Source organism: Zalophus californianus, chromosome 4, assembly GCF_009762305.2.
Source record: "Zalophus californianus isolate mZalCal1 chromosome 4, mZalCal1.pri.v2, whole genome shotgun sequence".
Lineage (NCBI taxonomy): Eukaryota > Metazoa > Chordata > Mammalia > Carnivora > Otariidae > Zalophus > Zalophus californianus.
Window position 1 is genome coordinate 188,276,910 of NC_045598.1, and position 25,648 is coordinate 188,302,557.

General features: G+C 47.7%; 1 protein-coding gene across 19 annotated transcripts in view; it reads right to left on the reverse strand.

The window, feature by feature from the left end:
• PTK2 (protein tyrosine kinase 2) overlaps positions 1-25,648 on the reverse strand; it is a 255,266-nt gene that overhangs the window by 11,834 nt on the left and 217,784 nt on the right. For all 19 annotated transcript variants that reach the window (XM_027572051.2, XM_027572041.2, XM_027572038.2 and 16 more), the window contains 5 exons: positions 25,297-25,408; positions 17,873-17,959; positions 14,726-14,863; positions 13,597-13,728; positions 2,455-2,517 (listed from right to left, as the gene is read on the reverse strand). In XM_027572051.2, coding sequence (XP_027427852.1) covers positions 2,455-2,517; positions 13,597-13,728; positions 14,726-14,863; positions 17,873-17,959; positions 25,297-25,408 — 532 coding nt within the window. The remainder of the gene's footprint in view (positions 1-2,454; positions 2,518-13,596; positions 13,729-14,725; positions 14,864-17,872; positions 17,960-25,296; positions 25,409-25,648) is intronic.

Consider the following 25,648-nt stretch of genomic DNA (forward strand, 5'->3'; position numbering starts at 1 on the left):
GCCCAACTGAAAGGCTCCCGAACCTGCAGAGCTGGGCACGAGGGCTCCTTCACAGCTGACTCTGCAGCCCTTCACCGTCAACCTAGCGTGTACTATTATTACTGTTACGGAACACCTGCTTTGTTCTGGGCACAGAAACCCTCCCCCCCCCCCCGCCCCGGGGAGTGGCCGGGGTAACACAGACAGCGAGAGAGACAGTAACAGCACGTACACACAACAGCACATCGCCAAGGCCGCCGGAAAAGGGACATGGGGGTGGAGTGGGCAGGGAGGACACGGCAGGTCTCAGTGGGAAGATCAGGCCTTCTGAGAACGTGACCTTTGCACACGTTGGGTGGGGGAAGCCATGAAGAAATCTGGGAGGAGAGCGGCCCAGAGACAGGGCATCCCCCGGGAGGGGCAGATAGCATGGGAGGGACCAGGCGGCCAGGGCAGCTGGAGGATGAGTGTGTAATACAGCAGGAAACATGGCCAAAACTCTAAAAGCGGACATAGTCTGTGAGCTGTGTTGTGTTCACTGATCCAGGCAGTAAAATACATACATTTAACAAGAACTTAAAACACAAAGAATTTTCTGGTTGATACCCAGGTTACAAGAAAACTCAATTAACTAGAAAATTCTAAGAACATTCTGGATTAATTCAGCAAAAGTATGTATAATGTACTGTGTTAGGCCATTCCACAGGTCGCTCTGGGAGGGAAGGCACGGAAAAGTCCCTGCTTTCAGAAGTCTGACGGACGAGCATGTGGTCAGGCTGCGTTCTGGTTCTGCGGCAAATCTAGCTATGGACCCTGGGCCTTGGAGAAGATTGTAGATTTTAAGTAGGCATGAGCTAGTGAACGAACACTAATAACTGCATACTGGAAACTGACCCCATCAACTTGCATAAAAGTAAAAACCATTCGGATTTTCAAAATAACATACAAGTTGACATCATGTTCATCTTGTGACGACACCCCTGTATTAGGCATATGTATTAGGAACATCACCAGCCTCAGTTAACGAACTGGAAAACCAAAGCCCCAAACAGTTGAATGACTTCTCCCTGAAGCCACGGCACATTTTCCAAAAGTGTTAATTTGGAGCATTTCAAGAAGTGGGCCAAATCAGACTGTTATCTAAATTTAGCAAAGAACAGAAGAGGGAAAAGCAGAATGCTCACGGTGTGTTACCGGACTTCCGGAAGGAAGCGGCCACAACCTAAACCACATCCCTTGCAGTGAGCAAGTGCAGTCTAGCATCTGGCACCGTGACGGGTCACCTTGAGCAAGTTTTCTACAAGCCTCAGTCTACCCCTTCGAGGGGTGTGGATGACAACAGGCCTGACTTGACAGGAGTGCTGGGGTCTCAGGGAGGTGGTATGGGGACAGCACTCAGCATAGCACTTTGTAGCACTAAGTACCTTCTCATCAGTAATAAGCGCTCTCACTGTTGCCGAGGCCTGGGTGACAAGGTTGCAAGAGGACCTGTCCCGCGTCGTCTGCTCCACAGAAGAACCCTTCTATCCATGTCTAATTCACTCCCCGATTCTCTCATTCCACATGCTTTCTGGGGGCCTGTTATGTGCCACCTACTGGAACACACATGATTTCCCTTTTCTAATAAAGTATCCTAGTAGAGTGGTGCTCTGAATAGCCAGTCCCTTGACTACGGTTTACCTTCACTCTGATGCTCAGTCTTACCATGGTGGCTCACCATGCTGGTGACCGAGCACATCTTCCAGGGGCCAGATCTCAGGGGCAGCTGGATTTCACAGTACAGATTAGAGAAAACCCCTGGTAGGCCATTGCATACTACGCACCTTGGAGTGGGATGATGACCCAGTCTTGTGTATGCACGCATGTGTGTTTGGAAGTAAATCCAGAAGCCTTATTAGGGCTTTATCTCCATTGGTCTGCTACCTGGCAGGCACTGGTTTCTCTTCTGTACTGGGAACTTCATCTCATGTTCAGAGAAATCTGCTTTTATTTCACTCAGACATCTGCTGATGGAAATCTTAATAAAACGATTTAAACTACTCTCCCTAAAAGATTAGAGAATATTTCTCGCATGCTTTAAACGTATTTGGAATAACCATAAACTAGCTCTTTAAAGAGAATTTCAGGCATTTCACCCTACAACACACAGAAGAAAAAAAAAATCTTGGACAAGTTTCCTGTAATTGTAGCAACTCATAAGCAGGCACTAAGAGTGCAGACATGTAGCAAAGGACAGTGGACATGTGTCAACAGTATTTTCTGTAGAGCACAGAGCTGCTAGAGCTGCTATTATGAAGCTGTGGGGGGGGGGGGGCGACCAGTGCCGGGTCGTGCACCGCAGCTTCTGATGATCTTGGCCGATCGGATTCCTGTGTTCCATGCTATGAAGATTAGGGAGTGTGGGTATCTTATGACACAAAGTGACAGCCTACATCTGTCCTGGCAAGTCCTGGCAAGAACTGGGCAGCTGCTTACCGGACCCTGGAGACTTCCATCCTCCCTGTCGATACTGCCTCGAGAGAGCCGCACGTCAGGTTTCTAAAGCAAAGAAAACAAAACCAGACAGTTCCATTCCTGGTTTGAAAATCATGGACATATTAAGTTCCTTCCTCATACGACACGAGTTTCTTCTAAACAGAGAATTCCACCCCAGGGTGAAAAAGAGCAGGTACCCACGCCTGCTTCCTGGCAGAGTAAGGCTCGTATGTACTTGGCTGTAATTGCCGAAGCAGCAAATAGTCCAATTACACGCCACCCCTTTTCCCCACCCAGTGCATCCACCATGCAGAAGCCATACAGATAAATCTGGATTTACTATAAATAAAGTATGCAAATTTCACTAATCCCACAATAGGCAAAGGAGATTACATGTCATCATGGTTCAGAGCGTGTTCAAAGGTCTGTTCCTCACGAAGTCCAGTACATGCAATGGCCTCCCGCCTGCTTGATACCCGTCCTGTAGCCACGCTGACTCCTGCCTCCCCTTGCCTCTGCACTCTGGCCACAGACCCCTTCTCAGGGTGCACTTCCTACAGCCTCTCCAGACAGGACTGCTCCTTTCTTGGTCTTTGCCAGTCTGCTGTATCTTACAGAGATCCTCTCTGTGGCAGGAATCATGCAGTAATTACTTCCCTCATTCGACAGAGAACGTCTTGATGTCTGATTTGTCTTTGTTCACCCTACACCTGCAAGGGCCCGGCGCTGAGCACGGAGGACAGAACCCGTAAGCACTTGTGGGTGGCAGGGCCGGGGTGGTGGTGAGAAAGAAATGAGCTTTGTCTCTCCACCTTCTTATAAATGTATGTTTACAAAAATGAAACCATGCCATATAATTTTATAACCTTTATGTAACATTATATAGTAGAAATTGGTCAAAACCATGTTAAAAGTTGCAAGCCTCCCTCAACATGAAGGCTGTCATAAAAAGAAACCGACAGTGAGGCGAATGGGCTCTGGCATCAGGTGGCCTGGGTTCAGGTCTGGCTCCAACCCTTTCAAAGCTGCGTGACCTTGGCCTCAATTTCTTCAGCTTCAAAACAGGGCAGTTATAGTACCCGCTGTGCAGGCCTGATGGGAGGATTAAATGAATGAATACTGCAAAGTACTAGATCAGTGCCACAAGGACGTCATGTAAAAGAAATAGTTCTGTCTGTTGAATGGTGGGGCCATTTTCAAAATTTCGATTGTATAAATAGGTTGTTGGTGAAGACTTCTGTATAGAAATGTTTGATTAAATCCCTGATTATTTCCCTAGGACAGAGTTCTAAGATGGAATTACTGAGTCAGAGGGTTTGAACATTTGAAAAATCCTGGGTATAAGCTGCCCAACTGCTGGGCAGTCTGGATTTACTTCTGTCAGTAGGCTCTCTCTGGGCCCTACACCACTGCACTGCCATTTAAAACTTAGCCAATTCAATAAACAAAATACTCTATCAATCTGCCTTCCTTTCCTAAACAATAGAACCCTTCCACTTCTCACTGGATGCTGGGCCCCATGAGGACAGAGGCCATGGGCTGTCAGCTTCCCCCACTATCTCCATGACTTGGCAGAAACAGGACACACAGGTGGGAGGCAATGAAGCGTCTGCATGATTGACTGTGAACAGTGGCCATGCCCCTTGGACAAGGCATTTAACCTCTCCAAACCCATTTCTCAGCTGGAAAAGGGGTAGGCCGCCCCATACAGTGACTAAAAGGATTAAATATGTGCTTGGAACAGTCATGTGCATATCAGACATTTAGTAAATACTTGCTCAAGGATGCTGTAATAAGACACAAGGTAGAAAAGAGGTTTCACAGATGAGGAACTCCAAGCTCAGAAGGCAGAATTACAGGTACAACCCAGATATTGCAGGTTTGCTCCAGATGCCACAGGAAAGCAAGTATCACAGTAAAGCGAGTCAAATGAATGTTTGGTTTTCTGGTAGTGATCAAAGTTACATTTACACTATACTCTAGTCAATTAAGCCTGCAGGAGCCTTATGTCTAAAGCACAATGTACCTACTTGAATTAAAAGATACTTCGTTGCTAAAAAAAATACTAACCACATTGGCTGACTCTTGCTTTCGCTGAACGGTCTCTGTCTATAGCCTATGATACTGTTTGACAGCATTTCACCCACAGAACTTCCTCCAAAACTGGCGCTCGTCCTCTCAAACCCTGCTGCCGCCTTACTAACGAGGGCCATGGAATATTCTAGATCTTCTGTTCTCATTTCCCATCTTCACGGCTTCCATCTCAGGAAAGCACACGTTCTTTGCTCCTCCCGAGGGACACCTCCGCATCCGTTAGTTCTAGCCCAAGATCGCAGCAATGCGGTCCCGGTTCCGGCTCCACTTGGGATTCTGGCTTTCCTGCTGTTGGCACCACATCTGCGGGGACGTCCTCCGCTGACGTCCTGAGCCTTCCATCATCCACGAGGCTTGGAACCACTTCTTCCAAACTCCTGTTACTGTTGACATCTTGACCTCTTCCCGTGAATCACAAATGTTCTTCACGGCATCTAGAATGACGAATCCTTTCCAGAAGGCTTTCGGTTGGCTTTGCCCAGATCCATCAGAGGAATCCCTATCCATGGCCGCTATCGCCTCCTTAAATAATAAGATTTGACAGTCAGAACTACTCCTTGATCCACCGGCTACAGAACGGATATTGTTAGCAGGTGTGAAAACAACACAAATCTCGTCGTCCATCTTCAGCAGAGCTCCTGGGTAACCAGGTGCATTGTCAGTGAGCAGTCACATTTTGAAAGGAACCTTTTTTTCTGAGCAGGTCTCAAGGGTGGGCTTAAAATATTCAGTAAATCATGTTGTAAACAGAGGATGGTCGTCCAGGCTTTCCCGTCCCACTGATGGAGCTGAGGCAGAGTAGATTAAGCATGATTCCCAAGGGCCCTAGGACTTCCAGAATGGCCACTGAGCACTGGCTTCATCTGACAGGCACCAGCTGCACGAGCCCCTATCAAGGGAGTCAGCCTGTCCTCTGCAGCTTTAAAGCCAGGCACTGACCTCTCCTCTCCAGCTGTGAAAGTCCTAGATGGCGTCTCCTTCCAGTAGAAGGCCGTTTCACCTACACTGAAAGTCTGTTGCTTAGTGCAGCCGCCTTCGTGAATGATCTGAGCTCGATCTTCTGGAGAACTCGAGGCAGTTCCTACGTCAGCACTTGCATGGTATGGAGACGGACGTCCTTCCTTCAACCTCACGAACCGCTGTTGGCTTACAGCTGGTCTCCTGCAGCTTCCCCACCTCTCCCAGCCTTCACGGAATTGAAGAGAGTGCGGGCCTTGCTCTGGGTGAGGTGTCGGTTTAAGAGGATGCTGGGGCTGGTGTGATCTTCTATTCCAGACCAGTGAAACGTTCTCCGTGTCGGCAACAAGGCTGTTTCGCTTTCTTACCATTCGTGTGTTCCCTGGACAAGCATGTATGATTTCCTTCCAGAACTTCTCCCTCGTGTTCACAGAGTGGCTGTGGGGTGCCAGAGGCCTGGCTTTCTGCCTGTCTGGGCTTTTGACATGTCTTCTCACTACGCTTGATCATTTCTAGCTTTCGATTTAAAGTGAGATGTATGACTTTTCCTTTCACCTGAGTGACCGAGGGGTCACTGCAGGGTTATTAGCTGACCTAATTTCAATAGTGTTGTGTCTTAGGGAATAGGGCTGCCCGAGGAGAGGGAGAGAGATGGGGGAACGGCCAGTTGCTGGAGCGGCCAGCACACAGACGTTTATTAAGTTTACCATCTCCTTTGGGTGCGGCTTATGGCACCACAAAATAATTACAATTGTAACCTCAAAGATCACAGATCATGGATCATCACAATAAATCTAATAATGATGAAAAAGTTTGAAGTACTGTGAGAACTACCAAAATATGACACAGACATGAAGTGAGCAAAATGCTGTTGGCAAAATGGCACCAACAGACTTGCTCAATGCAGGGTTTGCCACAAACCTCCAGTACGTAAAGAACACACAATGTCCGTGATGTGCAATAAAATGAGGTATGCCTGTAGCTGCCTGAAGCAACATGAGGTGCATTCAATCAGGCAGTAACTATTTAGTGAGTACTCCTAAGTGTAGGAAATAGACATTTTTAAAAGTACATTAGTTTATTTATTTCTGGAAGCTCTATGCCCAATGTGGGGCTCGAACCCCTGACCTAGAGATCAAGCATGTTCTTCTGCATGAGCCAGCCAGGCGCTCTTACCTGTAGGAAATACTTTATTTACTTTTTTACTTAAACAAAAGCAAATGACACTTACTGTTTACTTATAGAATTAGGTGCTGTGTTTAATGTATTTACACGAATTATCTACTTATATTTCCATATAAACCACATGAAATGACTTATTTTTCCTTATGCACAATAATTCCCTCATGTTAAAACTTTCCCCAGGACAGGATTTCCAATTCTAAAATGAGAAAGCCTGTCTATAGAAAGTCCACTTGTGTTCTGTGAATGGAAATATTTAAGTTTTTCCTTCACATGGCCGACACAGTCTGAGAGATGAGTGCCAACTTGGGGAACTCAACGGAGCCAGTCAGCCCGTCAGAGAGAAGGGGTTCTGTTACTGGTTCTGCTCCTGGGTGAAGCTAGATTCTCCCGCTTCCTTCTTACAAAATATTCTAGATTTGAAGATAGTAATGTGAAAAGAAGAAATTTATATTTGAAATCTTACACAAATAGATCACAAACATAAAAAATGTTTGGGGCTATTTGATTATTTCCCCCATCAGGTATGCCTTCTCCCTCCTTCCCTTTTCTATGCAGGTATAACATATACAATAAAGTGCACCAATCTTAAGTGTACGAGCTCAGTGCACTTTTAGAAATGTGTGCACCCACCTAACAGCAGCCTACCCAGCAGGCTCCAGTTGAGACCTGACCCCACCTCACTGAGGGGACTGATCCTGACCGCCACCTCCAAGAGCTCTCACAAGTGGACTGCATAATGTGCACGGCCCTGTATCTGGCGTCTTTGGTGGACATTATCTCTGTAAGCCCCGTCCCTGCGGATGTGTGCAGGGGTTTGCCCATTTTTATTGTCGTGCAGTAGCCCACTGTATGAGTTGGATCTGTTCTGTAGGAACAGGTTATTTCCAGTTCCTGGTACCAAAAAGAAACACGGCTGTGAGCACTGTGCTACGTGTGGGCATGCGCACCGTGTCCTCGTGTGCAGCAGGTGAGGGCTGACAGCCCTGTTTCAGGTTCTGGGGACACAGCAACCAACAGTTGCAGTGTGGTCTCTACGCTCGTGTGCCATCCCTCTAGAAAACTTCAAACGCAAGGCTTTCCACTCAATGTCCCTTCTCCTTGAATATGGCAGATGCAAGGAACAAGGAGGGCTGCGGCCTGGTTCAGCAGGAAAGGGCCAGAGAAGTCCTGTGGTCTTGTCCTTGCAAGCCCCCTGCCTGGCACTCAGCCTTCCTTCAGGCTGACTGGGTCTGTGTGAGAGGAGAAACAGCTCTAACATTCATTTCCGTTTTCAGAACACAAAGTGGCTTCATATAGACAGGACTTTCTCATTATAAAATGAAAATCCTGTCTTTAGCACAACGTTAGAAGACTACTGTGCGCGCTGCGCTATAAGGAAAAGAAACGGGCACCAAAGTCAGTCTGTCTGTCTGTAAGCAGTGCCCGGCAGGAAAGACAGTGCTCTGAACAGACTGAGGGGCCAGCGAGTGTGGGAGAGCTCAAGAGGCGGGGGTTCACCAGCACGCAGCCATCTCAGAGCACTGGTGAGTGGGCCTGGGAGCTGGTCCACCACAAGGAACAAGTGCCGTAGGTCAGGTCCATGTGGCCTCAGGCAAGCGCCAGTGTGGGGACAACGTGAGGGAGTCCCGACTCCCCAAAGTACTCAAGAAAAGCTAGCAGCTGTAACTAACAAGTCACCACACTCGGTGTGAGTCCTAACAACAGATTACATCAACAGCTGTTGATTCCCATCTTTTAGAAAAAATTGGGGCAATATTCCTGACAAAGCAACTTGGAAGTTAATTTTCTCAACAAGAATATAGCTCCTCTATCAGGGTGCCCAAGCTTTCCCCGCGGAAGGGAGCAGCAGTGCTCTGCCCAGCGCGGTCCGAGGACCAGTGAGGGTCAGGGATGGTGTGTCACCAGGCCATGATGAGACACACAGGAGGCAAGAATCTTCAGAAAGTTCTAGAGCAATTTGAAACAGTAATTTTTAGGCTTGTTGGAGTTTATATAAACAAGTCTGGCTCATATTTTGCCTATTTTTTTTAAAAAAATTTCTTTTTTCTAGTAATTGCTTTTTATTTTATTTTACAAGGATGTCACATCTACAATGGTTTAGGAAAAAACCCAGAAACTGACCCTTCCTCACTGACAGCTTGAGAAGCCTGCAGCGTAGAGCCCTGGCCTTGAAAGGCTGCCTCCTGCCCTCAGTCTCCACATCCTGGAAGAACACGTGGGTCTAGTCAAAGCAGGGGCCTTGTTAGCTAGCTGCTAAAAATAATCCACTAATGGGAGCTCTACCAATAGCAAAAAGGAATTAAGGTTTTTTTTATACCAACAAGCCAATCTAATAAAAGCAATGCTCCTTTGAAGAATCTCTGCAAGTGGCTAAATCTCTCACTCAATCTATTATGTTAGTTTTTGGTCAGGAGCGGCCAGAAGGTACTCTGGGACGGCCTTTGGGAACTCTGTGTAGTGTGCAGGATAGGATCTAGGATTTTCGAGTCTCAGCAATGCAGCTCTCAGAAGAGGTGCTATAGAGAACAAGCTGGGTGAGAAAGCAAAGCCCTTAGAGAAACTATTGTGCATCCTTTACTTGCCCACTGTATATGTGCAGCACATTCAATCCTCGACCTAGCCCTGGAAGTATTACCCACACTTTATAGAGATTATAATTATTTTATACGTTAACAGATTAATAAATGAAAGCCTAGAGGTTAAACAATTTATATAGGGTCATAATAACTAGGATTTTTAATTCTCATTTGGCTGACTCCAGAGTCTGGGTTCTTCCTAGTAACGCCTTCTTGAGAAGGAGAGTCCAAGCCAGGAATGATCACTCTGAGTGCCAACATGTAGTGTGCTCACCGTGTTCCCACCACCTCCCATGCCCCTGGCCCCTGGCCCCTGGCTCCCTCCAGCCTGCCATTGCCTAAGGGGCCCTGTGTTGTCTGTCCGCCTTTATCCACCACGGTGGTCTTTCTGTGCTCAGACACCCTTAGGCCCTTGTGCTTGGTGTGCTATCTTCCTGGAATGTCTTCCCCAGATGTCCCTGGGCTGGCCCTTGCTGGTCATTTCAGCTGCTCAGCCTTCCCCAAAGGCTGTGTGTGTGGGGCCTCGCCTCCTGTGCCCAGTCCTCTCTGTCACAGTCAGGGGCTGACTGACGACGGCTGGACAGGAAGGATGGAGGGTCAGCTCATAGGCCTGGTGGTCCACCGTATGGTAGCCGCGAGCAGATTTTAAGCCCGAGAGCGACAGCATCAGATTTTAGAAATACCACGGTGGCTGTGGCAGCAAACAGCAATGCGGACATTGATGTCACTCTGGTCTCCTTGCTTTTGTTCCTCTGCCTGCAACTCCCGCTGGAAGCAGGCCCCTGTCTTGACTACGCGCTTGCCCTCAGCCCTACCACTGACACTGCCTGCCTTGTGAATACTCAAATCAAAGATGGGGTAGGGATTAAACAACCCCCTGTGACACCGGTACTGATTTGATCTTGAAGCCCACAATGAAATAAATAAGTCATTCTCACTTATGGACAGCACGACTAAATTCTAATGGGAAACAACAACATATGCCATGATCTTAAAAGAATGATCAATTATGCCTTAAGTAGGGACTTGACTCTGGAATGCGGGGCTGGCCCAAAGCAAAGCAAAATGTCCCACATTACTCATCATGTCAATGTCCTCACAAGTTTTTCTTAAAAAATAATGTCTGTAAAATACAGAGCCAATATTATACCTAACGGAAAAACCATTACAGACAACATCTTTAAAAATAAAAGCAGGCAAGGACCTATTTAGTATGAAACTTGGCAAGAGATGCTTCAGAAGAGAATACAATGTAACAAACATTGAAAATGAAGAAAAAATCTTTTTAAAAAGTCACGTGTGTCAGTTATGCCTCAAAATGGGGGAAAAAGCAACAGAAAATCCAAAGAAATTAGAGTTCATGTGATAGATGCTGGAAAATACAAGAGAAAGGTCTAAAAACCAATGGCACACGCACACACAGAAAATGCACAACCACCAAGCTCAATGAAAACCACACCGTTAGAGCAGTGGCAAGAAGCTCTGAGTGGATGGGCAGGAATTTAGCAAGGGAAGCAAGACACACACTTAAAAAAAATCATAAAAGCTGCACGGGAGCAGTAAAGGACACAGGGAACAAATCCCGGGGAAGGTCCTGAGCTGCGGAGACATGCTCACTGAGGATGCCACAGTGCTCAGGTCGTCCTGCAGGTGAGGTGCGGTGTGGACTGGACTCCTGGGGGGCATTTTATACAGCTTCACTAATGGTCTTTGAACATAATCTGAAAGCTATGTGGAGTCTTGGAAACGTCCTGTGTATGGGGTGTGCGGTCCACGGACTTACACATTTATCAAACTCACCCAACTGTACACGCTAGGGCCTGTTCAGTCCACTGCACATAAACAATCTCAACGACAAGAAAAAGCCCAAAAGCGAACCAGCCAGGTCATGAACCCACTCGGAAGACAAGAGTTGGCGCTGAACTCATTAGCTACGTCGCACTACTACGGTCCGTCTAGCGTGGGTGGGGGGTCTGAGAACAGTCTTCTGACCCATGTCATTAGGCATGCTCCTTCTCTCTGCCTTGTGGCATTCCCTGAACTCGTTTGCCTTGTAGAGCCCAATGGATCTTTCAGCCTTGGCTCAACGTATCTGGCCTCTGGCACCGTCCCTGACTCCTGCAGGTACCTGCGGGCTCCTCATGTGCCCTTGCTGCACACGGGGCACCAGCAGAGTGGCACCCCGGGCCGGCACGCCACGACTGGAAGAAAACGTTTTGTTCACGTGCCGTCAGTCGTATGCAAGACAATGGTATTTAGACACATCAGCTCTAGGTTGGAAAATACGTAATACTGACTTTTTAAAATCCCACATCGATGCAGGAAAATAGGTAGGCTGTCTGGACAAACATCTAAGAGGGCCTAGGGAACAGTCGTTCTTGAAGCCCACTCCAGACCTGAACAGACCTGCTCAGATTGCTTTTGTAAACAAGCACCACTGTCCATAGCTCGCCTTACATCGAGGTATGCCTCGATTTAAGTAATTTACATTTTTGATAGTTTGAAACTTCTGTTCCAAAGTGAATCCCTCATGGTGCCCACCCACGTTTCATACACCTTGCTGTACATGTCTGTAGAGAAGACGTAGAAGTACCCCCAGCAGGATGCTGCCTCACACCTGGCGGGCGCTGAGCAGCGCGGTACGGCAGCCAGGACTGACCCTGCGGCAGGACTCCAGGCTGACTCCGGCTCTGTCACACGCTAGCTGGGCGACCTTGGGAAATCTCCTCTGCCGTAAAATGAGGGTGATACAGGGACAGGTGCACACTCCTTTATCCTCGTTTCCAAAATTTAAAAAGCACCAATGATTGGAAATTTAATTTAGTTTAATTTTTATTTTCTTTTGCATCTGAAGCAAGCTAATTTCATGGCAAAACCTGGCCTGAACTCACGTGAAGTCTGTTATTTATACCTGTTCATGTGAACATTCGTGTTCTGATGCATGAATACTGGCGCTCTTACCTCTGGGATGCTACTGGAACGTGACCTCATCCGTGGCATGTGCACCACACTACGCTGATTTTCTATAGCAAAAAAATACTGAATTCTGAAGCACATAAAACCTTCAAGAATTACAGGTAAAGGATTCTGGACCCGTCTCTTCCTTGTCGGGGGGCTGAGCGGATGGACTGTCTTCATATATGAGAAATACGTCAGATGGCGACCGGCATGTGGCAGATGTCACCTAGGATCTGAGGAGTTCAGCTGCGAGCGGGGCGTGTGCTGAGGAAGCATGCACTAGTCCTGACTGGCAGTACCGAATGTTGAGCGCGTGTGACGTCTGCAGGCCTCCCAGTGTGCCCCACGCTCCTGTGTGCACCAAGATGGCAGGCTTGCTGAGGGCAGCCCAGCACTCTCTGTGCGGAGGGCACTGGCCTCTCCAACAGTGAAAACGTGCATCACCGAGCCTGAGTGCTTAATTCTCAAACACAATTTAAAAAAAATGACAGCCACATAGAAAGGATGGAATCAGAGTCGCATGTTGATGAACTGTGCAGGTTGAAACCACTGTCGCCTAATACCATTCATTATTGGTTTCAGTGTTTCTGTGCCTGGAAGACTGTAAGTGATCTGAAAACTGTCCCCTACCCTTGCGGGTGTCTGGTCTCTCAGCACACAGCTTGACACAGATGTGGCTTCGGGGAATGTTTACTGAATCGGAGCATGAGGGACCGGCTCTGGACTACCCAGAGGGAGGTACCGACTCATGAATTTGTGGAAACACTAGGGGTCCTGGCTCTGTTCAGACACCCTTTTCAGGCTATTCCAGGAAGACTGAACTAGCCGTGTGGGGTGACGGGGGAGTGGGTTCTGGGACCGAGGGCACAGAAATGCTTGGCAGCGGGGCCATGAGTCCAAAAGGCCCTTGTGTCAAGAGACACGCAGAGACAGCTCTGCCTCACCACATCCTCTGTCGCAGGAGACTTCTGAGGCCGTCCAGGTATGTGTGGGAGGAGGCACCTGTCAGACCACAGGAGGAGGAACGCCGTGAAGGCAGGCCCTGGGTCCTCAGCTGTCTGGTTATACGTGCTGCAGGAGCAAAATGCAAAGTCTTACATGCAAGCGGACACTACAGGGGGTAACTGCTTCTGCGAAAACCACAGAGATGCTCACACCTCTGAGCCTGTAATGCCGCTACTAAAATCTCAGAAATCTGGCCAGAAAAAATCCAAGAAAAGCAAATAACCCACGACTGCAAGTGTTAGGGACCGGATGTAAAAGGATCGCTCTTGTTCTGAAAAAGACAAGCTTTTCCAATCATCTATAATATAGTAGACTCTGGCAGAGCTTCACAAGTAGAAGAAATCCGAATTACTAGAAACATAATTACCAGGAATCTCTCCTCTTTTTCTAGCCAGCGCTGATCTTCTTCCATCTCCTGCTGCTGCCGGATCAGCCGCTCTTCCATCAGGTGGGTCGGCAACACCTGTCCGATCCCACGCAGGTCCAGTGCAGCAGAGTCCTAGCAGGGGAGTAAATAAAAGAGCACATCCACTCTCAGGAGCCTATTTAGGATGCTCCGTTTTCTGTGTTTTTCCAAAAAAAAAAAAAAAAAAAAAAAAAGAAGAAGCAAGATAGCAAGGGTGGTGGAAATAGGGTCTCTTAGACTCTGCTCATGGGAGCAGCTTTCCCGGAGGTTGCAAGTTACCACCCGCCAAGCATCTTTAACAAGTACAGAGTCGTTCAGCTCACAGCTCCACTCACGGGGATTTATTCTCAAGAAATAACCCAGGGCACCTGGGTGGCTCAGTTGGTTAAGCATCTGACTTTGGATTGGGTTGTGATCTCGGGGTCCTGGGATCCAGCCCTGTGTCAGGCTCCCTGCTAGGTAGGGATTCTGCTTGTCTCTCTCCCGCTGCCCCTCCCCCGACTCGTGCGTTCTCTCTCTCTCTCAAATGAATGGATAAAAATCTTTAAAAAAAGAAAGGAAGAATCCAAGGTATGTGCAGAGAATGCATCGCTGGTTGCAGTGAAGAAGTGAAAACAATCTGGAGGCAGAGTGGAAGGAGGATTAGCTCAGTCCACGCATGCCGTGGAGCGCTAAACAACTGTTAAACATGCTCACCCCAAGGGCAAGGGCACGAGCAGCAGACTATAGGTGTTCTGGGAGTCAAAGAAACATTTACCGTTACAGGTGGGGTTCTTGGTGTACCAGGCAAATCTGGTTAATGTGGCCCACGGAGCGGGAGGCTGTCTCCTGCTCTTTCCTGGGATATGCCCCCCACACACGCTAATTATGTTCAGCCTGACGTACTGCCTTTCAGGTGGGTGGGCTAATGATGGCGGCGTCTCTTTCTTTTAGTAAAAAGGATTCACAAAACCGGGGAGAATTTGAGATGCAATGCCTTGATTTTAGAATTAGGTCATCAAAATCAGTAACTCTTAGGATTCAGAAATAAAGGTACTCTAGGCAAAGCTTCATCAGCTAACAAACGAAAGCCCAAGAACACCCAGGTTACCTCCACGTTGGGCTGCCACATTGATATCTCCTGCGGTCTAGGATTCCAGGAATCCGTCTGGTCCAAAAGAGATGCCTGACCCGGGTAGATGCTGCCAGCCATGGCCGTGATCCCATGTGAACCAGGATAGGCAGAGACCTGCGAATGCAGGGCAGCAGGGTCATGCTCCAGCACAGCATGCTTTTGCACAGTTCTGCTTTCCACATGCAAAGAAGCAACTAAGATGACCGAGAACACTGTGCAAACAGAACAATGGTGCCCACAGACATCCACGTGTGGATCCCCGGAGCCTGAGGGGTCCGTTGAGATGGGGAGATGACCCTGGATCATCCGAGTGGACCTAATGTAAAAGCAGATTCCTTATACCAGTGGAAGGGGGGAGCAGAAGAGGAGAAATGGCTACTGAAGAGTGGTCAGAGAGATACGGCACCGCTGGTTTTGAAGAGGGGGAAGGGTCATGGCCAAGGGATGCAGGTGGCTCTGGAAGGTGGTAAAGGCAAGGAAATGGATTCTCAACTAAAGCCTCAAGAAAGGTAATCCGTGGAGGCCATGTAAATAAGTAATGCAAGTATACACCAGGCAATCAGAAATTTACTTTGCAACTCTGCACCCTTGATGCAAAAGCACCAGGGGCCATGAATGTGGCTCAGTGGGCACTGCTCTAGAGCACCTCCTAACAAACCAGGGCTTATGATGAGAGTCACAGGTGTCGTGTTCTAACCATGATGACTGTGGCAGAGAAAAGACGTTCAGGTGCACACAGAAAAATTCCAGGGCAGAAGGAAAATGAGGAAAATGAGAGGAGTTTCTTTATACGGCTTCCTCCCTCAATCGAGAGAGAGAGAGAGAGGCCAGAATTAGCTGTGTTTCTGTAACCCACTGGGCTAGTACTGGAGGGGCAGGGTTGTTCAGTTAATTTTTTAGTGAGATAAGGCACCGCCAAATCCAGTACTTCCAAACATCAACACATTCTTCAACAAAGACTTCGTGCATTTGTTAGGCCTCTAGGCACTGATTTATGCCAAAATTGCGTACTGACAATATATAACTAATAAACTTTCAAATAATATGCACAGATCATTCTCACAGTTTACTAGAATCAAAGTATTTCAATAAAAAATTCTACTAAACATGAAATGTCACATCACTACTATTTTTGGTCAGAAGGGATACGTTACTACCAAACAACTTTTAGGAATTTGCACAACAAAGAGATTTCAAATGTTCTGTGGCAGTTTTCTACATAACACCAACCGTGTGACAGGATCGCTGAGCATTTTCGGCTAAGAAGGAACATGAAATAACACCAGGCAATGTCCTATAGCCGTCTCAATTACAAGATAAGGAAACTTGGGGCCCAGGAAAGCTTAATCGTTTCTTTGCTTGATGAAAATATGAATGCTTTAATGTATCCACTGCATCCTTACTCTGTTCTACACAATGTTCCAGGCACTTAAAGTAAAGATAAGCCCGCTGTCCTCACGGGCTTCCCCTCTGGGGAGGGGGGCGGGGGGCAGCCACACACGAACATGCACCAGACCCCAGGTGGTAGAAGTGGCATAGGACAGTGTGCCCTGGGTGTGGGGCGAGGGCCTGCGGAGGCCTGCATTCTGTCTTATCAGCAGATGCTGTTGCGCCTTCTCTAAACAGGTCTGGAGGGCCCAGGGATTCACGCCTCCTCCAGGCAAGTGGGTGTCTCAGAACAGTGTCTCCCAAAACAGGGTTCTCAGTCATGCAGCATCACCTGGGGGCGCCTGTTAACAACGTGATACTCCTGGGTCCCCCTTCAGAATTAGTACAGTGGGATCTGGAGGCAGCAAAGCAGGTGAAGAGCCTGCCACAGACCCAATTTCAGTGTCTCAATGTACTACCATCCTTTCTAGTACAGGACGGCCCGCACCCTTTCCCTGGGACCCTATGCCAACAGCGAAGAGTGTTTGTCCATACTAATCCAAGAGGCCTAGATTTAAATCACAGTTGAGAGGCATGTAAAGGAATAAAAATGCTTTCATTTGACCCTCAGCAACCCCGTGAAGGAGGCCCAGTAAGCGTGCTTCTCTTTTTGCTCCTCAGAAATGTGTTGAAGGAGATGGCAGTTAAGGGAACTTTCAGCTTCTCCCTCTCCGGACAAAGACCCAAGGACTACCCATTGCTTGTTCTGTGTGTGACTTATTCTTCAGTGAAGTGCTTTCCACTCAAGGCTGGTTATCATAACCGACCTAGTCAGTCAGCTGCGAGAATCAGTCAGTAACACCAAAGGGCGCGGCTACAAAAGAGCCACAGCTGACACAAATTACCAGAAGTGATTTTCCTTCCTAGAAGTGATTTGACCTATTCTCCAAATAACATGACTATGGGTTCACAATCTGTGGTACAGCCACACAGTGGAGTACTCCTCAGCATTGGAAAGTTGTGAATACTTGAAGACACCACACAAGTACAAGCAGCTGAGCACGCAAGAGGACACCCTGTCTGATCCATTTATCTCAAAGTCCAAAACACGCAACACCAATCGCTGGCAACGGTCGGAGAATGGCTGTGCCCGGGCAGCAGGCGACTGACTGGGAGGGGAGGGCTCCTTCCAGGGTGACAGACATGTTCTCTGTCTTGGTGTGGTGTGGGGGACACGGGTGTACATGTCTGTCAGAACAAACATCTGTGCATTTACAAATACTCTCCCCTCAAGACCAAAACATGACTGACTTTGCTTCTGGCCCTTTTGTTTCAAGGACTGTCTTTCCTAATTTGTATAAGATATTTGCCTGTAAGTCTGATACTCTATCCACACCTGTCCAAGATGGCATCTTGTCTGGTTTTTAAGGTAAATTTGAATGTTACTCTTGCCTTCCAGAAACACCACCCAGTTCATTACTACCTCTGCATATAGAAAGAGCCACCGGATTTGCCCCACACATCACCCGAATGGAGGAAAGGAATGGAGTAGAGAACGTGGGGCAGGGCACCTGCCCAGCTGCTTTAAGGCCCAACAGCCGCTTAGACAATTATTAGGTTGATTACTCTCTTAGCTTTCTGCTTGCCAAATCACACTCCTACGTACAGAAATAAAGAATATAAAATTTACAGTGTCCCTCTCCACCCCCAAGCATGAAGAATAAAAGATGTCTTATGTTTGTAATGCCTCCATACCTGGTAATGATTGGTTTGTACCATGTGCTGTGGGCTGGGATAAAATCCTTCACTGGACCTTGGACTCGGGTAACCGGGTCTGCTGGGCTGTGAACACAACAACAGAGCATCATAGGAATGAGTATTTTGAAAATTTTGTTAAATCTATGTTTTACTGAAAATAACAGAAAAAGGCATTTCTTTAAAAGACTTTAGTTGGAAAGAATGATAAAGAGCATCCAGACACTTCAGTGGGGAAAACAGTCTTTCCCACAAACGTCCACAACAGCAGGATATCCCCATGTGAAAACACGAAGCCGGACCCCTTCCCCACAACACACACACAGATTAACTCAAAATGGATCACAGATCTAAACGTAAGAGGTAAAACTATAAAACTCTTAAGAGAACAGGCAAGTCTTTGTAACTCTGGGTAGGCAATGGTTTCGTAGACAGGACACGAAAAGCTCAATCAATAAGAGAGAACAAAAAAGATAAATTGTACATCATCCAAATTAAAAGCTTCTGTGCTGCAAATGGCACCACCAAGAAAGAGACAACCCACAGAAGAAAACATCTGCATGTCAGGTATGTATGAGAGAATCATATCCAGAATAGACAAAGAACTCTTGGAGCTCAACAATAAAATGATAAATAATCTGAATAAACAGTGGGCAAAGGACTTGAGCGGATCTGAGGGAGATCTATCACTGGCCAACAAGATGCGTGACACCTTCCGGCACCAAGGAAATGCAAATCGGGAGGCTTTCAGAGCAGGGAGTTCATTTGGCTCTGTGGCTTCCTGGCCCTGTGACCGGGCAAGTGGGTAGCCGACTGGTTTCTGCGTCTCTCAGACAGGAGTTGAGCTACACGGACTGGGAAGTCACTCCCAGTCTAAAATTCTCAATCTGTTTGCGACCTACATGAATTTAAAGTTCACAGCAAAAGAATGGTTTAGTCTGAAACAGAAGTTAAGTCCACAAAATTTTCTAAATCTGACGGATTTAACAGAGCAGAAACCCACTGTTCTCCAGTCAAATGAAGTCCAGAATAAAAGGAGACGGATTTAGGTGCCAGCAAGCCCAGGGGAGGAAAGAAACACCTCAGAGCCCCTGTCTCTTCCCATGGACGCACACGGTCCTGGAGGAACACATGCTTTGCTCGAATTAAGTTCTGAGGAAGTCTGGGTGTCCAGGAGGAGCCTCACTACCCCACCGCTCTGCTCACACTGTCTCCACTGCCCGTCCTTTGACTCTTCTATGGAGAGTGACTGAAATCTCTTGTTTTCTCCCATCTGATGTAACACCCCAGTACTCTGCTCTCCTCAGTGGTGCATTTCCAATCCTGTCTCAGAACGCAGCTGCCTCTATCTGCTCTAGCCCTACTACCACAGGCCTGCTCCACCTCTGAGGCTGGAAAATGTGCCTTCATCCCTTTAGCCGAACTTCAGTGGCCCAGATGCGATTCACCCCAAACTTACCCAAATATCAGGATGGATCCCGAAGACCCCTGGAAACAGGAAAGGGACCTCAAGGGGGTGTCATAGGCTTTACCCTGTGTTCTAGGGTGGCAATTTCCGAAGTATGTTCCGTGAATCCCAAGGGACTACCCTTCAGATTTATATTTTTTAAAGGTTTCATTTGAACAAGTGGTTAAGAGAGGTAAAGAAAAACAACAAACAACAAAGGTCGACTATTTCCATTGTAGGACATTGGAGAGGCAGCACTCGTTGTAAAGCAATGTGTTAACATGTAAGCATGGCGTGGTGCTCTGGGAAAGGCCTCCCGTAGTCCAAGCATGGAAGGATGCAGCATCAAGGATTCGGACAGTAAACACACTGACGGTTGTACAGTTGTGTCCCCTGGCTTAGATTCTGGAGGTGGCATGTAAGTAATGCCGGCACAAATAAACTTTTACTCAGCATGGCCTACGTGCACAGAGCTAGATGCTTCCCACACGATGTGACAAGCTGAACAGCATGCCACCCAGGAATATCATCACCCTACAGAGGATGAAACCGAGGCTTGGAGAGGTCAGGCAATGTGAACAGGCTGCACGGTCCATACTGGTGGAACCGCTCGCTCCGAAATCTGCTACGTGGGGATGCTGCTCGATGACCGGCACACTTGGACTTGACAAATAAAAAGGAAGAAACGAAAGGAATTGACCAGAGACTGGAAAAATCTCCATACAACATTCCTGAGGGACTCCGACTTCAGTGGATAGCAAAAGAGCACGTGCAGGGTTCCATTTCAAAGTAAAACAGGAAGATGAAAACAAGCTTTAGAGCAGACAAAACGATCGCACCAAGAGTACCACAAAACCAAATTCTGCTAACCAGTGGCTGTGGAGAGTGCACACGTACCGTCAAACAGGGAGGTGGCATGGCAGGCGGGGGCAGGCTCGGGACCCGAGGGCCAGGGTTTGTGGTCGGGGCTGCTCCCCTCTCTGTGCCTCCACATTCTCAATGGGGCAATGGGGACAGGGCTCTCGTGAAGATGGAACAACACGTCAGGTTCTCTGCAGATGGTTTCCGCACAAGTGCCCCAACGCGTCACTTGCTACTAAGTATTACGATTCAGGGTGTCACTCCCTCCTTCTCAAAGACACAAACTTAGGTTGTACGATTTCTTAATAAAGCAAATGATGGAGCTGAGGGAGTGTCTGTGGAAGTCCTGCCGAGTGAGGAGGAAGAGAAGGAAAACCAGACCCGCCCTAACCGGCGATCCTGAGTCAGGCGGTGGTCCTGCTACCAGGTGCTGAGAGGATCTGAGAGGGCGCGGCTGCTGAGCGCGGCCACCGGCGCCCAGGGTCGGAACGACGGGGCCCGCTCTCCTCTCAGACGCCCCGCTCCAACTTACGGAGGTAAACAACAACAAAGTCCTGTAACCCGAACCCAAGTAACACTGCAAATGCCGGCAGAACGGACGAGGCCAATGACACGAAGACACTGAACCTCCTGGAACAGCAACTCCTGTGTATTCTGACGGACAATGTTACTTTGTTTTGTTTGAACTTTACCAAGATTCTAGAAAATCGTATCACACGACCAGTGAAACTCACACTCCGCTGTGGCCATGGGCTGTGCATCTGTAGCTGTGTCCCTGCGGCGTGCCCACACACGGGCGCCAGCACCTGGCCACCTCTCCGCTCCTGTGGGTGCGATCCCACCTGAGCGTCTCCCACAGGTGTGTGCCTTGCGTTTTAGCTTTCTTGTGCAGTTAGCAGTCGGAGAACTGGCATTTTGAAATTAGGAAGTCATTTTACTCCCTGTGTGTTTTACCTGAGGGCTAGCGCGGGATATCACAAAACACTTCTTACAGAAGTGGAGTGCTGGGTCCTATTAGGGCTGAGAAACCCTTCTGAGGCAGCCACTTTGAAACGCTTTATTTTCAGGACCGCTTTATATTTTCAAAAATTACTGAGGACTCCAAGGGCTTTAGCTGGAATATCTACCAATATTCACATTATTAAAATTAAAACACTTAAAAATACAAACTAATTACATGTTTAAAAAAATTCAGTGAGCGGAGTGGCCCCTGTCACGTGCGTGTATGCACTTCCTGTGACGTCAGGCCTAGCAGGAGGCCGCCCGTTCTCCCACGGGCTTCCGCTCCGTCGACCGTGCTGTGCTGTTGCACTGCAGCACACGGAGAAAATCCAGCCTCACACAGCCGTACAGATGGGAAGGCAGGAGTCTAACAGTTTCTCGGCACAGTTGTGGGCATTGTTTCTGATATTACACCCCAACTCAGAAAGTGGTGGTTTCTTGATTTGCAGTGTGGATTGTGAAACAGTGTCATTATCTATGACATTAAGATCCGTGACTCCGTCTTGTACTGTGAATGGATCCTCTACCTACGTGTGATTCTGTGGCGTCCTGCAGCGATCATCTGGAGAATGCGAGTGGCTGCGGTACGTAGACCTTCACAACGCCGACTCATTTCAGTAGACACATGGAAAAATCACATTTGTTAATGTCACTCTGAGCTCATCAGAAAAGTCTCAGAGTTGGGACACTGTCAAAGTCATGGTGATGGATGTTTTTCAGAATTCTAATTTTTGCTTAAAAACTAAAATTTTATCAATGGCAACAAGCTATCAGTTGCTCTCCTTGATGACACAGTCTCACTTCTTTCTTTTTTGAGAAAATGTCTGCCAAATGCACAACTCTGAACAACCACAGTGTCTGCCCACTCTACTTTCGAGAAAAACTGGTTTTCCATGAGAAAAGTGGTTAGTTCCACAACTTAGCCACACAGCGTCTTCCTTGTGCTTGCTGTTTCCTCCCACAGAAGGCCTGTGACTGCTTCATCAAGGTCATTCTTTAGCACCCTGGCGAGGTCTCTTTCTTGCGTGAGCACGGTGGCGAATAGAGTGATGACCAGCACGGTATGGCACCATTGCCCTGGCATGTGCCAAGGTGACCACAGCTTCGTTCACTGTTACGTCTGCAACAGGTCTGCAAATGCCAGCAGAACAGATGAGGCCAATGACACATGGACATTATTATGAAATGGATTTTGCTCTCACGGCCCTCTGAAGTGGTCTTGGGGACCCGGAGGTCCAAGAAATATATTTTCAAAACTGCCGAAAAGGATATTTTTAGCCAGAGGCTCTCCACTGATCTGATGGGGACGTGCAGGACAACTTGCAGCAATGAAATGAACCCAGGCTGCACTCCTCATGGGCAAACTTCTCTGAAGATTATTATTGTTTGAAAAAATTGGTATTAAGTACCGATGAAGAAACTGGTAACAGGTTTTTAATAATTAGCTTTGCAGTTATAATGCTTTTGCCATTAATTCTTATAACTAAGACTTTAAATTTTTTTAAAGATTTCATTTATTTATTTGAGAGAGAGAGAGAGGGAACACGAGCAGGGGCAGTGGCAGATGGAGAAGCAGGCTCCCCACTGGGCAGGGAGCTCCATGTGGGGCTCGAGCCCAAGACCCTGGGATCGTGAGCTGAGCCGGAGGCAGACTAAGTTTTTAATTTTGAATCTTGAATGTGGGAGAGAAAAATATTTCACTTTAAAAAACTAACTAGGCTACATTACAAATTTTATTAGTACACAATATTCATCTACAAAAGCCAAAATCCTATGTGAACGGAAGAAAATGAAGTGGACTTTGTTGTCCAAAGACAGCACAGTGAGCACCATAAAGACTGACGAAGCTCCAGGGTTCCCAGGTCACAGGGTGGAGGAAACTGCGGGATGCGACACTGGGCCAGCATCCTGGAGACCAGGACTTACTCGTAGCTGGGTCAAATACAGGGCCCATATGAGCAGAGTCTGATTCTACCATAGAGAAGGGAAAAACCGCATCCAGACCTGGTTCTGATTGGCAAGGGAGCCAAATAATTAGTGTATTTGTTTAGGTTCATCAAGCATCTGTACATTTACACTAGTGCAGATGATTTTCTAGCCATGAAAACGTAATCCACAGGTTGTCAACCTTCTCCTCCAAGTGTCAAAGAGTGAATATTTTAATCTGTGCAGCCATGCTCTGACTGAGTGTTTGACCCTGCTGCAGCCTGAAACCAGCCAGGGACAAGACACAAACGAAGCATGCAATCCATTCCGATAAAACTCTAATCACAAAAGTAGGCAATGGGCTAGTCTGCTGACCCACTGTAAAGGGCAGAACAATCTCCAATTATAGAGAAGAGTCTCAAAACAGGCACTTTGAAAAAGGTCTCAAAACCAGGAAAAAATGTCTTTGTATTCTCAAACAGAAAAAGCCTAACCTCATACTATAGCATCTAAAATTTAGCCAAATGAAAATGATTCAACATCCTACAGACTGGGATATAGGAGAACGCCGAGATGGACAAAGTTCTTTAATTCTGTGGGCTTGGGGGATGCTGCAAGGTGTGGTGCTCACCACCAAGTGCGTATAGCACCTGACGCCTCCCTGACTCCCTCAAGGGCCGCAGACGCAGGACCTCCCGCGGCCTTCACCGCACCCCCGAGGGGTAGGGATGTTAACACGCTTGTTGCACAGCGAGGACAGTGAGGCTGGCAACAGGCAGGGGGACTGCCCAGTCATCAGAGCCCCTCTGAAGAGATCCACTTGGTCCCTAGGCCCGAGGTCGAGCTTCGAGACTCTCCCACCTCCCAGGCCCAGACCACTGTCCCGTTGCTCCCGAGTTAAGAAACAGGCAAACGTGTATATACAAAGGGAAGGGCCGGACATGTTGGGATGAGGGGCTCTCAGTTCTCTGTTTTTCTGTGGGTAACTAAGGGTTTATGGTTGTTGTTAAACCAGGAGACACAGAAGCGTACTGGTTTTGTCACTAACTCACTCAAAGGAACACCAGTTGACAGATGGTGTGGCCTGCCTCCTCTGGGCCTCAGTTTTTCTACTTGTTCAGGAGGCTGGACTAGGGAACCCTTCACCTCTAAAATTCTGAAGAATTGTGTCAGTCACCTGTAGTCACCTTAAATGTGTGATAACGTTTACCGTTACACAGTTGAAAATACCAAGAAGATACAAGCTTTCAGGTATCATAAAAAAAATAGGTACAATATTTAAATCGTACTTTGTGCTAATGGGCCTCTGAACATTTTTCAAAAAGAAAATGAAGAATTGTTAGCTTAATATATTTTTAGCTCATTTAGTAGCTAAAGCCTATTATCTATTTATATTCCAGAAAATGTTCTAAACTGGATTATCCATGGCAAGTAAGCCACTGTGTAAAAATACCATTCTGTCAAAAGCAAAAGGTGTATAAAGAATTCTTAATCTCATGGGAGTGTTTAAGGGCCAACTATGTCCAAAACCTCAGCCACAGTGTGGCTGAGCAACAGGGGAAGGCTTTGGCCACCTCCCAGAGGTTGAGGATTTGGAGACGGTGGACAGGCAAGGCCTGGAGATGTTGCCTGCAGATCTTAACACGCGAATGCAATGTGCCTCCAGTCCCCAAACCTAGAAGCCAGACACGGACAGCAGGCAGGGAATGCACAAGGCTCTCACCCAAACCCTACCCTAAAGGAACAGGGTTAGGTGCAATTTGACTCAATTTAAAATAGAGCAAAATGTAAAGCATTCAGGTGGCTGGTTTTAGTCCATCTGAGGTTTTCATCCCGACTCGATCCTTAGCAAGGTCCCTGACAAGCAACAAAGGAAAACCCTCCTCCACACCTGGTGTGCTCACTGGAGTCTGAGGATGGGGGGTGGGGAGCCAAGAGAGAGGCTTTTAAGACCACATCTAATCTAAGGGCTTGAGCCTGACACCGGCCTACAGCTGAAATGCAAATTAGGAAGGGAGTGCACGTGAGGGTAACATGCAGGGCAAACGAGCAGGAGCAGTGGGGCTGTAAGGACGATTCCTAGAACCACCTGATGCTTGGCTATCTCCCCACACACAGCAGCTGCCTACACCATCCACCTCGAAAGTCAGCAGGAGTAATGCCAAATGGGGGTAGGGGCCTTTGCTACCTTGGGTGGCGCTTCGTCGGACCCTCCGGAGTCCCAGGACACTGTGACCTGTCTTCTGGACTCCATCCTCATCCGTTCTTCTTGCTGAACCTTCTCCTCCTCCAGGATTGTGCTAGAGAGACAATACACGGTTTAAGGGGAGCTGACAGCCAGAGTGAGCGAGCACACACCAGACCCCACCCGGGCTTATCTGAGCAGCACCAGCCAGCTAGCTAGAGGAAAACAATGAGGAAAGGGAGATCGGATCAGGTTTCTGAACTCTGCACAGGATGACTCTAGAATAGCCTCAGTCCCAACGGCAAGTCGGTTTTCAGCACAGCCGTAGGTGAGAAAGGGACAGCTGGGAAGACTA